Consider the following 15826-nt stretch of genomic DNA (forward strand, 5'->3'; position numbering starts at 1 on the left):
AACATACTCAAATGATTCAGTCCTATAATGCTCCTCTGAACATACTCAAATGATTCAGTCCTATAATGCTCCTCTGAACATACTCAAATGATTCAGTCCTATAATGCTCCTCTGAACATACTCAAATGATTCAGTCCTATAATGCTCCTCTGAACATACTCAAATGATTCAGTCCTATAATGCTCCTCTGAACATACTCAAATGATTCAGTCCTATAATGCTCCTCTGAACATATTCTAATGATTCAGTCCTATAATGTTCCTCTGAACATACTCAAATGATTCAGTCCTATAATGTTCCTCTGAACATACTCAAATGATTCAGTCCTATAATGCTCCTCTGAACATATTCAAATGATTCAGTCCTATAATGTTGCTCTGAACATATTCAAATGATTCAGTCCTATAATGTTCCTCTGAACATACTCAAATGATTCAGTCCTATAATGCTCCTCTGAACATACTCAAATGATTCAGTCCTATAATGTTCCTCTGAACATATTCAAATGATTCAGTCCTATAATGTTCCTCTGAAATTATTCAAATGATTCAGTCCTATAATGCTCCTCCAAACATATTCAAATTATTCAGTCCTATAATGTTCCTCTGAACATATTCAAATGATTCAGTCCTATAATGTTCCTCTGAACATACTCAAATGATTCAGTCCTATAATGCTCCTCTGAACATACTCAAATGATTCAGTCCTATAATGCTCCTCTGAACATACTCAAATGATTCAGTCCTATAATGCTCCTCTGAACATACTCAAATGATTCAGTCCTATAATGCTCCTCTGAACATACTCAAATGATTCAGTCCTATAATGCTCCTCTGAACATATTCTAATGATTCAGTCCTATAATGTTCCTCTGAACATACTCAAATGATTTAGTCCTATAATGTTCCTCTGAACATACTCAAATGATTCAGTCCTATAATGCTCCTCTGAACATATTCAAATGATTCAGTCCTATAATGCTCCTCTGAACATATTCAAATGATTCAGTCCTATAATGTTCCTCTGAACATATTCAAATGATTCAGTCCTATAATGTTCCTCTGAAATTATTCAAATGATTCAGTCCTATAATGCTCCTCTGAACATACTCAAATGATTCAGTCCTATAATGCTCCTCTGAACATACTCAAATGATTCAGTCCTATAATGCTCCTCTGAACATATTCTAATGATTCAGTCCTATAATGCTCCTCTGAACATATTCAAATGATTCAGTCCTATAATGTTCCTCTGAACATACTCAAATGATTCAGTCCTATAATGCTCCTCTGAACATATTCAAATGATTCAGTCCTATAATGTTCCTCTGAACATACTCAAATGATTCAGTCCTATAATGTTCCTCTGAACATACTCAAATGATTCAGTCCTATAATGCTCCTCTGAACATACTCAAATGATTCAGTCCTATAATGCTCCTCTGAACATACTCAAATGATTCAGTCCTATAATGCTCCTCTGAACATACTCAAATGATTCAGTCCTATAATGCTCCTCTGAACATATTCTAATGATTCAGTCCTATAATGTTCCTCTGAACATACTCAAATGATTCAGTCCTATAATGCTCCTCTGAACATATTCAAATGATTCAGTCCTATAATGTTGCTCTGAACATATTCAAATGATTCAGTCCTATAATGTTCCTCTGAACATACTCAAATGATTCAGTCCTATAATGCTCCTCTGAACATACTCAAATGATTCAGTCCTATAATGTTCCTCTGAACATATTCAAATGATTCAGTCCTATAATGTTCCTCTGAACATATTCAAATGATTCAGTCCTATAATGTTCCTCTGAAATTATTCAAATGATTCAGTCCTATAATGCTCCTCCAAACATATTCAAATTATTCAGTCCTATAATGCCATCTCAATGGTACATAAGCCTATATCTTGCTTATTGCGAACATGCCTCACACACATTTTAAGGGGAGGCTAGTATAAAAACATTTTTTAGGACAAATGCATAAAGACATGTATGGCCTTTAAGCCTACTCATTGAAGCAATTACAACAATGTTGACTGCCAACACTCCAAATATATTACAAAAACTGGATGTATTTTCCTGTTGCTATTATTCATTACTGTAACCTATGCTATTTAATAAACGTTATCAATATATAATGGACTAGGATGAGAATATTCTGTGCCCCCCATATTCTGTGCCCCCCAGACGATACATGCAGTATTAAGCCATCGAACATGTTGATTGGCCTGTGAATGGTCAAGCCCTCATCACACCTACAACTTATTTATTAATCAAAACCCAGCCCTTTCGCGCCACAGACGGCTATTGCGCCCATAATTCCCCCTGTGAAAATAGCAAAACACCCCTGGACATAAGATGTACAATCGCATTAGGTTTGTTCAAATATAGTCCTTTGTGTCTTAATCTGACTTTCTGAGCATCTTTCTCTTCTCTTTCCTCTTCTTTCTCCTTCTTCCTTTGCATATCAGGACATTGTGAAAATATGGAATTTTCATGCAAATATAATAATGTGGACTGTGGGAGGGAAGGACAGTGATTTAACTAGTCTAGCACTTGAACTCTATAAAGACCTTCAAGCCGACATTCAAAACCTTTGAATTTATTTCGTACTTCCTTCCTCATTCCCCAGCTCACCTGTGCAATGGCATGTTCCACAAGCACCTGCAGGACCTGTTCATCCCGCTGGTGGTGCGCTACATAGACCTTATGGAATCCTCCATCGCCCAGTCCATCCACCGCGGCTTCGAGCAGGAAACCTGGCAGTCCGTCAAGTAAGGACCCCCCCTCAATGTAGTCATTAGTTGCATTCTGTTGTGATATTTTAAGCTCAGATGTGCTTTACATCAGGAACAGTAGCAAGCCTAGAATATTTCTGTCTGCATTTTTATGTCTACAAATAAGTGTGTGTAGTGTAGGTTAGATAACATCCACCGACGAGGCACAAAACCACATGGAGTCTGGAGCATCAACACTCAGTGGGATTTCTCTGTTGTCTTTTGTCTCTGTCGCATCTTTCTTTGTCGTTTGGTTTGGTTTGCCGTTCATTTCTTTTCAGGACAATAACCAACAACCTACCGAGCGTGCCTCTGCCCAAAGTCAATCTCCCACAGATGCCGAGCTTCTCAGCACCCTCCTGGATGGGCCCGCTGTGTGACAGCACGTGTGTATGGGCTGCCGCAAGACCTAGTGGGGCACTGTGGCATGGACTGTGCTGTGGTTGTCTTGTTATTGTCAAACTTCTCCAATTCAAGAACACTATTTCGCATTCTATTACTTCCCTTTGCCAATGGTATGCCATTAACTATCGAACTAGCTTAATGCATTTTGTAGAAGTGTGAAACTTGAAAATCTGCCCTCACATTTAAATGTTAATAGTAAGACCAGTATGTCTACCACTACTGAGGCTTTTAACTGTGCAATTCAGGTGGCCCAGATATTCCTGGGATTGGTTGCCCCTTTTGATGACCTCAGACTGATACCTTCTTTGATATCAAGATAAAAGCATGTTTTTGTTGTCTTGTGAGGGTTGTTGTGTTATGTGGTGCAGCATGGCAAATGTTTTGTGGCACAGCAGCATCTCTTTTGTGAAATGTATGTTGTGGCTCTTTGATCAGGAACGGCTGTGGCATGTTTTTTGTGCACACGTCCGACATATTTCAGGTATTTTTATTGTATATTGGATAGTATCAGAGACACCTGTTTTGAAACCTGTTTATAACTGTGATGTTACGGTATGCTGGTCAATTCTCAGCTCAGTTAAGCACTGAGTTGTGAAGTATATCATGCCTAATGAATGTTAAATAAGAAATGGGATTCTTATTTCAGCTTGAAAGGAATTAATTTACCTGAAATTTTGTAAGTAGGCGTAGCCGTTTTGCAGATTTCAGTGAATATGTTTCTTCGAAACCTCAAAGCTGGTCTTTGGGACTGTTATGAAACCGTTTTCAGCACTTGTCAAGTGACCATTTTCTCCTCAAACCTTTGTCATAAATGAGCAGTCAAGATCCCCCACAAGCAAAATTATTAAGGGCTTTTTCACGTATGAAATTCGGTACCCTGGTTCGGTTTCCTGGATCGTTTGTGAGAATTCTACAGACTACGTAGACCTGAAAATAAAAATGTCAGTGTCTGATTAGCACATTCTACATGATGTAAACAACCTAGCTCGTTAACAACAGGCAAAAAAGTTCCACGCGACTCTGCCGCATCACAATACAAGTTGACTTCTGAGGGCCCAGTGGAAACAGTGGAGACTCAAACCACCCACCCACCTACCCTTGCCTCGCTCAAGAAAAAAAAAACTGGCACTTCGTTAGCAAGCACAGACGGGCGTGGGGGATCGTTCCATTCCCCCGGGAGAGGGGACGTTCGGAGAAGAGAGCTCCTAATTAGTCATGAGGGGGGGATATGAGCGAGCATTTAATTGCAACACGGATTTTGCTCAAATTAGTTATTCCCACTTGTGAAGGTAAGTCTTTTAAAGGCGAAGTGAGAAAAGTGAGTGAGTGTGCTTCACCACCCCTCACCCTCTGTCTCTCTCCCTCGCTCGCTCTGGTTCGCTGTACACTTGGATGCTGGTTACAGCCACCGGTTGAGGTGTAGACACCGGAGAGAAGGTGGCGATGGAGACCCATCTGTCTATGTGCTGAGAGTCTCCTTAGTAACAGTCACTTTGACAGCAGGGTTTGTTCAGTCACTGTTGAACATGTTCAGGAATTGTTGGGTGTGTCTTAAGAACATGTCATATGCAACTCTGACATGTTAAACTGTGAAGCATGTAAATTGTCAAACGTGTTCAGTTATTGAGCAGTAATACAAGAAAACATCCGTACTTCACTTAAAACCCTCGAGCACAACACCCCAGACTTTGTAACTCAGTTTTCATTTGTTCATGTTTAACTGACAGAACTTCCATGAAGCTTGGCAAAGATAATATTTGTTTCTTTCCTCCCCAACCCCTAGTAACGGCTCAGCAACCTCAGAGGACCTCTTCTGGAAGTTGGACGCCCTCCAGATGTTTGTCCTGGACCTGCACTGGCCCGAGCCAGAGTTTGCCAAACACCTGGAGCAGAGGCTGAAGCTCATGGCCAGCGACATGATGGAGGCTTGCGTCAAAAGGTCAGAGGTCAGGAGGACGTCACCACCCGTGATGGGTTGGGGGTTAAGCATTTACCACTGCATACCTGGTTTATAACTGAGATATTACTGAGGATAATGAGGAAGAGTTTAGTGATGTGGTTTTGAACAGTGTTTTCCATAGCCCCCTAGGAATTAACCATATCATAACACCTTTCAATTGTCTTTTTATACCCAAAGAACGAAAGCCGCCTTCGACTCCAAGATGCAGAAGGCCAGCAAGTCAACGGACTTCCGGGTGTCGCTGTCGGTGTGCACCATGTTCAACATGCTAATGGACGCCAAGAAGCAGTGCGCCAAACTCTGTGTGCTGGACTCCGATCAAGAGGTACGACCACACTCAACCTTTATTGTCTGTTCTTTGACCGCACAAACTGATCACAAATTTCCAGCATTGCATGCAAAACCATCACATACTTGACTACGTAAATCCAGGTTGTTTCGTTATTTAACTAACGAGTGTAGCGAACAATGGATATACTGTAGTTAACAGAATGGACAGAGCCTCATTCATATTTTTAAACCTACAACCCTACATGCCCTCAGCAGTTATAAGCGATGATCCCTCTAAGCTGCGCCCGGGCGCACAGTAGTGCCGAGACTACCGCGCAACTCCCCGGGCCTGCTGGGCAGAAGAAGCCCACAGAGAGAAGCACGAGATTGAACTTCACTCAACTTTCTAGTTTTCCCTGTTAGTTAACACTATCAACGTTTCCCTTTATTGTGGCAATTGTGGTTGAATTAACTCAATATTAGACACTTTCAATGCAACATACCGAAACAAAGTGAGCTATGCAAGATTTAGTGTGCAAAACTAACTATGCAAGAGATTTTGTTGAAGGCAGAATGCATTGGAGTAGGATTGTATAGCATTGACCAGCATGACTCAGCCCATACTCTACACAGACCGGTTCGCATAACCAATCAGTAGGCCTACATGAAAATAGACCATTGCCATATATGGATCTGTGCCATTTACTTTGAACTGAACTGTGTTCACAGCATGAGCGGTCGTGACTAGATGCGCTTGTTTTGAGATCAAAGCGAGAGCTACATGTAGCCACGTGTGTGTGCACATTTAGTTCATATCCTTTGCTAGTTAATTAGGTTTTTTTTCACCCCTTTTTTTCGTGGTATCCAATTGGAAGTAGTTAGTCTTGTCTCATCACTGCAACTCCTGTACGGACTCGGGAGAGGTTAAGGTCGAGAGCCATGCATCCTCCCAAACACAACCCAACCAAGCCTCACTGCTTCTTGACACAATGCCCATCCAACCCGGAAGCCAGCCACACCAATGTGTTGGAGGAAACACCGTACACCTGGCGACCGTGTCAGCGTGCACTGCGCCCGGCTAGCCACAGGAGTCGCTAGTGCGCAATGAGACAAGGATATCCCTGCCAGCCAAACCCTCCCTAACCCGGACGACGCTGGGCCAATTGTGCACCGCCCCATGGGCCTCCCGGTTGCGGCCGGCTGCGACAGAGCCTGGGCTCGAACCCGTTAGTGAGTTATTAGCCCAGTTATACATAATTTATTGTCAGTAATAGGGAGTGTACATTTCTAGACATCTTTTAAAAGCAAGTCAGTTTAAAGACCTTTTTTTGTCTTAAAGGGGCAGTGTGGTATTTTGAGACAGGCTTGAATAAGCTAAGTAGCCAATAGGCAGAGGATAGCTTAATTTGTCTGATTCTGTAATAATGGTATGAGAATAATAATGCATTTTGTTTTGTAAAGTGGGTTCTTGCATTAAACACAACAACATTTTGGATGAACAGGTTAATGTCAAGCCCTGCATGTTTTTTTCAAAAATGTAATCGAATGTAGGCCAACATTGAACACCACACATTGGCTGCTACTGTAGGCTGAACAGCAATTTCCATGTAAAAATGTTATGGGATGCTTTTTCTCCATTGTTGTTTATGGTAGACCACTCTGGTAGGCCTACATTATAATCAAATAGCCACAGCAGCCTACTTGGCCACTGTTAAAACTCTAACTTAAAGCAGGTACAGCCTCAGTGTTCACAGTAAACACGCACTGGAAGTTGCACAGAATTTTCACAACATTCAAGTTTGCGCTCAGCAGACCTCAAATTTGCTCTGTGCCCCCCAAAAATTGAGGAAACATTGGTTATAAGTGCAATATACCACCACAACAGTACCAAATATTGTTCCCTACCTTGCCTGAGTTTCCCTCAAGAGCTCAAGAACTAAAGTTTCCTTTGGTCTGTAACAGATTCAGTAATCTTCATATCACCTTGACTGCCTTGCAGCCAAAACATTCATTGCAATGGGTGCATTTATATCACGTCCAGATCAGTGGTAACGTGCAGCAGCTGCTCTAAATCGATGTGGCTGAATGAGCTCTCGATCTCTCCATTACAGCATTTCACCCTGCTAAAGGCTAACCCTCCGCTACCCGGCAACAATTTACACAGTGTCTCTACAGAGAGCTAAGCTCACTGTCCCCTTAACCTTCAGCTCCATTCTCCTCAAGTCCCTGAGGATGTTGATTCATAGCCGAACAGATGCACTCAGGTTTGTACACTCAGTGTACACTACTGATTCCAATTTAGATTCCAACTCCATGGTCATTATTGCCCTAATTGAATGAATGCATTAATTATGGAGGTGATTATGATATGGCAAGGTGTTGTTTCACCTGTGCTAAATACTGTCCAAGATCATTATCTATACTGTCTGAACCATTGATGATTTACGGGTGTGGGATCTTAATTTGACCAGTTCCATTCCAGGAGTAAAATAATCCTACAGCAGGAGGATTTGATTATTCATAAAATAGAAATATTTATATATACTTATATATATAACAGGAAATTAGTTTTGATAGGATACAGTAGGCTATAGTTTAGGTGCACATACACTACATGGCCAAAAGTATGTGGACAGACATTAAAATTTGTGGATTCGGCTATTTTAGCCACACTCTTTGTTGACAGGTGTATAAAATCGAGCACACAGCCATGGAATATCCATAGATAAACATTGGCAGTAGAATGCTCCGTACTGAAGAGCTCAGTGACTTTCAACATGGCACAGTCATATGATGCCACCTTTACAACAAGTCAGTTCGTGAGAATTTTGCCCTGCTAGAGCTGCCCCGGTCAACTGTAAGTGCTGTTATTGTGGAAACGTCTAGGAGCAACAACTGCTCAGCCACGAAGTGGTAGACCACACAAGCTCACAGAACGGGACTGTTAAGTGCTGAAGCGCGTAGCGTTTTAAAATTGTCTGTCCTCAGTTGTGACTCTCACTACCGATTTCCAAACAGCCTCTGGAAGCAATGACAGCACAATAACTGTTCGTCGGGAGATTCATTAAATGGGTTTCCATCTGTGCAGCCGCACACAAGCCCAAGATCACCATGCGCAACGCCAAGCATTGGTTGGAGTGATGTAAAGCTCGCCGCCATTGGACTCTGGAACAATGGAAACGAGTTCTCTGGAGTGGTAAATTACACGTCCAGCGGATGAATCTGGGTTTGGCGGATGCCAGGAAAACGTTACCTGCCCCAATGCATAGTGCCAACTATAAAGTTTGGTAGAAGAGGAAAAATAGTTTTTGGGCTGTGTTTCATGGTTCGGTCTAGGCCCCTTAGTTCCAGTGAAGGGAAATCTTAACGCTACAGCATACAATCGCTGTATTATTTATGCTCTTTTGGCTGAATGGAAGCAAGTCCCCGCAGCAATGTTCCAGCATCTAGCTTTCCCAGAAAAGTGGAGGCTGTTATCGCAGCAAAGGGGAGACCAACTCCATATTAATGCCCGTGATATTGGAATGAGATGTTCGACGAGCAGGTGTTAACACACTTTTGGCCATGTAGTGTATGTAGCTTAGCAAATAAACATTGTATTTCTGATCTACTTATGGTATGCAAAATAGGATATAGCAATTCACCTTGGATAATTAACAAGAAATGTGTTCAATTCACAATTCACAGTAAAATTATTTTGAGGATATTTTTTTTTTCATTGCCTATTGTTAGGATGTTGCGAAACTCAAGGTAAAGATATATATATATATATATATATATATATACATTATTCTGCTTTTATTATTTTCAGAGGAAATCATTTATTTTTCAAATGATGCCTTCCTTTGTGATGTTCTACGTGCTTTTAACACACAGTGCTGTGGTTTTTAACCGATGAGCCTCGGGACACTGGTGTGTCTTGAGGAACTCATAAGTGTGCCATGAAACTTTTACTAATCTTTATATTTTTGGGGAACATTCACTTATAAACATGACCTGTGGATTGAACATGGAATATAATTCAGATAATTCATTGATTGGCACATGGTTACAGTGCAGTCAAAGTATTCAGACCCCTTTACTGTTTCCACATTTTGTTACGTTATAGCCTTATTCTAAAATTGTATAATGGTCAGTTAGTGACGCTAGAGGCATCACTACAGACACCCTGGTTCGAATCCAGGCTGTATCACAACCGGCCGTGATTGGTAGTCCCATAGGCCGGCACACAATTGGCCCAGCGTCGTCCGGGTTTGACCGGTGTAGGCCGTCATTGTAAATAAGAATTTGTTCTTTACTGACTTATCTAGTTAATTATAAATAAGAACCCAATGGTCACTCTGACAGAGCTCCAGAGTTCCTCTGTCGAGATTGGAGAAACATCAAGAAAGACAACCATCTCTGCAGCACTCCACCAATCAGGCCTTCATGGTAGAATGGCCAGACGGAAACAAATCCTCAGTAAAGAGCACATGACAGCCCGCTTGAAGTTTGCCAAAAGGCACCTAAAGGATTCTCAGACCTTGACAAACAAGAACACCTTGGCCTGAATGCCAAGCGTCACGTCTGGAGGAAACCTGGCACCATCCCTACTGTGAAGCGTGGTGGCAGCATCATGCTGTGAGGATGTTTTTCAACGGCTGGGACTGAGAGACTAGTCAGGGTCTAGGGAAAGATGAACGGTGCAAAGTACAGAGAGATCCTTGATGAAAACCTGCTCCAGAGAGCTCAGGATTTCAGACTGAGGTGAAGGTTCACCTTCCAACAGGACAACGACCCTAAGCACACAGCCAAGACAATGCAGGAGTGGCTTTGGTACAAGTCTCTGAATTTCCTTGAGTGGCCCAACCAGAGCCCGGACTTGAACCCGATCAAACATCTCTGGAGAGACCTGAAAATAGCTCTGCAGCGATGCTCCCCATCCAACCTGACAGAGCTGAGAGGATCTGCAGAGAAGAATGGAAGAAACTCCCTAAATACAGGTGTGCCAGACTTGTTGCGTCGTACCCAAGAAGACCCCAGGCTGTAATCGCTGCCAAAGGTGCTTCAACAAAGTACTGGGTTAACAGTTTGAATACCTATGTAAATGTAATAGTTCAGTTTTTTTTATTATACATTTGCAAAAATGTCTAAAAGCCTGTTTTTGCTTTGTCATTATGGGGTATTATGTGTAGATTGATGAGGGAAAAACAACATTTTCATCCATTTTATTCCAAAATTAATTTAGTCAATTTCAAAATAACGCTGTAACGTAACAACATTTGGAAAAAGTGAAGGGGTCTGAATACTTTCCGAATGCACTCTACATCTGTATCGTTGTTTCAAGTCCGGTGAGCTGGAGCTGCTCTTACATTTGTGTCATTTGAGGGGCGAGCATCACGAGCAAAGTAATTTGTGTAATTGTGACCGACCACCTTGATTCGGTCTTACGTAGCAAAATTTGAAATTGTGTTTTTTACATTGGATAAAATCAGAGACACAGAGCTACGAAATGGTATATCATACACTTTATTTGAGGAGCAATGGATAAGTAATTCTGCTTTGAAATGTAATAAATATGGAACCATACTTTTGGTACCTCTGGAGAGCTCTTCTTTGTCTACACCCATTCAGCATCATTCACATCCTTTTAAGCTTTAGCCCCACCCATCTCTTTAAGGGTTGATCCAAGCGTTCTGTCCTAACAACAAGTCACGCTCCCAAGCTAACGTTGGCTAGCTTGCTAGCTACTTCCAGACACAAATGAGAGAACAACTAACTGACCATTTTACTCACCCTAGCAGAGCTGGTTAGGCTGTTTTCATGTTATCCAGAGTTTTGGTGACTGCAACTGTGCTGCTGGCAACAATTTACGCTTTACTGACACCGGCCATATTCAACAGGTGTTGAGCGTTCATAAATTTGTCAGTTATTCTGCTACGTCTATCAACAGTTATTATCAACAGTCAGTTATTTTACCAGCTACGTCTATCAACAGTCGTCACAGTGACATTCTATTGAAATGGTTACTTGCATAGTGGAGTCTTTTGTTAAGACATGTAGCTAGCTAGGTAAACAATGAACCATAATCCCAACTCATGTCGTTACTACCCTGCATGAATCTGCAGGTAGCTAACCATCCAAGTTCAATGTTAGCTAGCTAACATTAGGCTATAACTAGCAAAGCAAATGGTTCTGAGATACGAATAATAACAGCGAGCCTGCCAGCTAACGTTAGTACACTTTAACTTGAAATTAAAACGACTTTCTGTCAAAATTAGAAACGCGTAACATCTGAAAATGTAGCTAGCTAGACTATCTTACCCATATACATCATGGATGCCATAGTTGCCCTTAGTTGGTAGAGTTTTTTCTCCATCTCCTTAGCTATCATACTCTAATGCCACTGATTTCAATTCTCGGTCCTCCAGAAAGTGGAGAGCAACACTTACGCAGTTCTACTACGCTATACTTTTTAAAAAAGCCGCGATAGACAGGATTACCTACACATACTGACCAGCTCAAATGGACAGAACCATGCTATATGGCAGACCAATCCGAACTCATCTCTTGGCATGTCCTTTCCACTCATTATCTCAGCCTATCATGGCTAGCGGGAAGGTTGCTGGCTTTTTCTGTGGCTAAACCAACTAGGCTCATTAATTTAACAATTTTATTCGTATTTACCGATGGCACTCAAGTCTGTTATTAAGGCACATGAAAGTTCACATTTCAGAAGGCATTTTTGCCAAAAAACGCATTTTGATTTAAAAAAAAGTTTACATTCAAATGCCTCTCCTGTGAAGTAGTGACCCGCCTAGTTTCCTGAAACGAGTCACAATTTTACTTTGCATGTGAGAACCATTAGCACAGGCAAGTCTGATTGGGCTTTGCAGTACAACAGCCTCCGCTATAGAAACAAACGGAGCATGGCTTTATGTCTGTGGTTGCACCACAGACATAAATGCAGAAAAACGCTTAAAAATAAAAACCTGTACCCATTGGAGAATGACTGCCCCCTCTTATTGAAGCCACGGAAGTTCAAGGCCGACAGCGTTATTGCAGGCGTTGTTAGCAGAAAACAGGATCCCCAATATAGTTAATGTAAAAATGTCACTCTTCGTGGTGAATCTTCGTGGAAATAAAAACATTTTTGGAAGACAATCATGGCACCAATAATTGCTTCTAATACTCCAGATGTATGTTCTTGAACCGATAATTTTTAAATCGCACACAGATGTATATAATTCTCATACAATGTAGTTATACCTGACTCAGATTAAGTATTCGGCTAAAAATAACTGTCAATGGCGATTCTCCATTTAGCATTATTTTCAGTTCAAAGTATCCACCCTTTTCCAGAGATGACAGCTTTGCGCACTCTTGGGATTCTCTCAACCAGCTTCACCTGGAATGCTTTTCCAACAGTCTTGAAGGAGTTCCCACATACGCTGAGCTCTTGTTGGCTGCTTTTCCTTCACTCTGCGTTCCAACTCATCCCAAATCAGATGGGATGGTGTATCGCTGCAGAATGCTGTGGTAGCCATGCTGGTTAAGTGTGCCTTGAATTCTAAATTAATCACAGACGGTGTCACCAACAGAGCACCATCACACCACCTCCTCCTTGCTTCACAGTGGAAACCACACATGCAGAGATCATCCGTTCACCTACTCTGCGTCTCACAAAGACACGCCGGGTTGGAACCAAAAATCTCACATTTGGACTCATCAGACCAACGGACAGGTTTCTACCGGTCTAATGTCCATTGCTCGTGCTTCTTGGCCCAAGCAATTCTCTTCTTCTTATTGATGTCCTTTAGTAGGTGTTTATTTGCAGCAATTGGACCATGAAGGCCCGATTCACGCAGTCTCCTCTGAACAGATGATGTTGATGTGTCTGTTACTTGAACTCTGAAGCGTTTATTTGGGCTGCAATCTGAGGTTGAGTTAAAACCTCTCTGGGGCAGGTGGGATGCAATCGTCCCACCTGGCCAATAGCCAGGGAAAATACAGCGCGCTATATTCAAATAAAATGATATAAAAATCTAACTTTCATTAAATCACACATGTAAGATACCAAATTAAAGCTACACTCGTTGTGAATCCAGCCAACATTTCAGATTTCAAAAAGGCTTTTAGGCGAAAGCATAAGATGCTATTATCTGATGATAGCACAACAGTAAACAAAGAGAGTAGCATATTTCAACACTGCAGGCACGACACAAAACGCAGAAATAAAATATAAATCATGCCTTACCTTTGATAAAATTATTTTGTTGGCACTCCAATATGTCCCATAAACATCACAAATGGTCCTTTTGTTCGATTAATTCCGTTGATATATATCCAAAATGTCAATTTATTTGGCGCGTTTCATCCAGAAAAACACAGCTTCCAACTTGCGAAACGTCACTACAAAATATATCAAAAGTTACATGTAAACTTTACCAAAACATTTCAAACTACTTTTGTAATACAACGTTAGGTATTTTTAAACGTTAATAATCGATCAATTTGAAGACGGGATGATCTGTGTTCAATACAAAAAGAAAACAAACTGACGCAACATTTTTGGTAACGTGCCTCTCTCAAACAATTTACTTCATGTGCCCCTCATTTACGATTGCCTTACTTCTTCATTACACAAAGGAATAACCTCAACCGATTTCCAAGGACTGGTGACATCCAGTGGAAGCGGTAGGAACTGCAAACAAGTCCATTAGAAATCTGGTGTCTCTAAGAAACACATTGAAAAGACAGTGACCTCAAAAAAATTTACATTCTGAATGGTTTGTCTTCGGGGTTTTGCCTGCTAGATAAGTTCTGTTATTCTCACAGACATGATTCAAACAGTTTTAGAAACTTCAGAGTGTTTTCTATCCAAATCTACTAATACTATGCATATCTTATATTCTGGGGATGAGTAGCAGGCAGCTGAATTTTGGCATGCTATTTATCCAAAAGTGAAAATGCTGCCCCCTGCCCCGAAGACGTTTTAACTCTAAATAACTTATCCTCTGCAGCAGAGGTAACGCTGGGTCTTCCTTTCCTGTGGCAGTCCTCATGAGAGCCAGTTACATCTTAGCGCTTGATGGTTTGTGTGACTGCACTTGAAGAAACTTTCAAAGTTCTTGAAATTTTCCGTTTTGACTGTCCTTCATATCTTAAAGTAATGATGGACTGTCGTTTGTCTTTGCTTATTTGAAAATGTTTAGTTACTACATGATTCCATATGTGTTATTTCATAGTTTTCAGATGTCTTCACTGTTATTCTGCAATGTAGAAAATTGTAAAAATAAAGAAAAACCCTTGAATGAGTTGGTGTGTCCAAACTTTTGACTGGTACTGTATATGCAGAGATATTAACAATTTCCTGGGGGTGTTAAATTGTTTTTTTTGTATCATACACACATACTGCATAATAAAATAATTAAATTAAATGATTGTGTGCAAGCTGTTTACTGTAATCATGTAATGCTATTGAATTTAAGGTGATGATTTTGATTGTTTTTTTCTTTCACTCTTTCCTTGGTTTCATTTTCATACATCCTGCACGTCATTGTTTGAATCCAAGATTGACAAACAATGGGTAAGTGTTCTTCATCCCTTAGTAGAATCTTAAACCACCTTCAGCTTTCTTTGTTAGTCCCCTCCTTATCACGCTCACACCTACTGAAAACATTTACATTTTAGTCAATTAGCAGAAGCTCTTATCCAGAGCAACTTACAGGAGCGATTAGGGGTAAATGCCTTGTTCAAGGGCACATCGGCAGATTTAATCACCTAGTCATCTTGGGGATTCGACTGGCTCAACGCTCTTAACCACTAGGTTACCTGCCGCTACAGATCTTTTTATTATATTCGTTTTTTTAATGGAATGGAACAATGGTGGAACAGTGTTTTTTAAGAGCACATTCATATATGCAAACAAATTTAACTTCCTCTGGTCCTTGTCTCAAAGGGACCTCAATTTGAACTAAATCCAAACACTATGTTGCACATTCACCAGAGAATGTCTTTGTGCATAGCGGTCTATGCCAGAGTGCTCGCTGCTGATCGACACAAAAGAGATCCTGGCATTTCAGATGTTTGCGCGCTGAATGGCGTCTGCCATTGCCAGCTCATCATACTTCCTATTCAAACTGCTGAATGGAGAAGTCATCTAAACTTTTAGGAGATCAGAAATGAATTTTTTCTCAAAGTACAGGCTGGCTGAGGTAGGAGACTTCAATAGAACGGAGGAATGTCCCCCTTTGTGATTTTCCACTTCATAGATAGCTCTGCCCCGAAATCATTCTCCAGCGAATGCTTAATCGAATATCTTCATCAAAAGCGTCTGCAAATTGGGACTGTCTTGCTGTATACCAATATATCACCAGGATCATCATGTCTAAAGAAATGATCAGTTAACTATGTTGTTGT

At 41.0% G+C, this 15826-nt stretch overlaps 1 protein-coding gene across 6 annotated transcripts in view; it reads left to right on the plus strand.

Moving 5' to 3' along the window:
- cadps2 (Ca++-dependent secretion activator 2) overlaps positions 1 to 15826 on the plus strand; it is a 241951-nt gene that overhangs the window by 180947 nt on the left and 45178 nt on the right. For 2 of the 6 annotated variants that reach the window (XM_071405535.1, XM_071405536.1), the window contains exons 19-23: positions 2646 to 2787; positions 3072 to 3176; positions 4979 to 5134; positions 5333 to 5480; positions 14979 to 14993. In XM_071405535.1, the coding sequence (XP_071261636.1) occupies positions 2646 to 2787; positions 3072 to 3176; positions 4979 to 5134; positions 5333 to 5480; positions 14979 to 14993 (566 nt within the window). Of the gene's footprint in view, positions 1 to 2645; positions 2788 to 3071; positions 3177 to 4978; positions 5135 to 5332; positions 5481 to 5698; positions 6925 to 14978; positions 14994 to 15826 lie in introns of those variants that run through there. The other 4 variants (XM_071405541.1, XM_071405537.1, XM_071405538.1 and 1 more) reach the window with 4 other exon arrangements.

Source organism: Salvelinus alpinus, chromosome 6 (assembly GCF_045679555.1).
Source record: "Salvelinus alpinus chromosome 6, SLU_Salpinus.1, whole genome shotgun sequence".
In the NCBI taxonomy this organism is placed as follows: domain Eukaryota; kingdom Metazoa; phylum Chordata; class Actinopteri; order Salmoniformes; family Salmonidae; genus Salvelinus; species Salvelinus alpinus.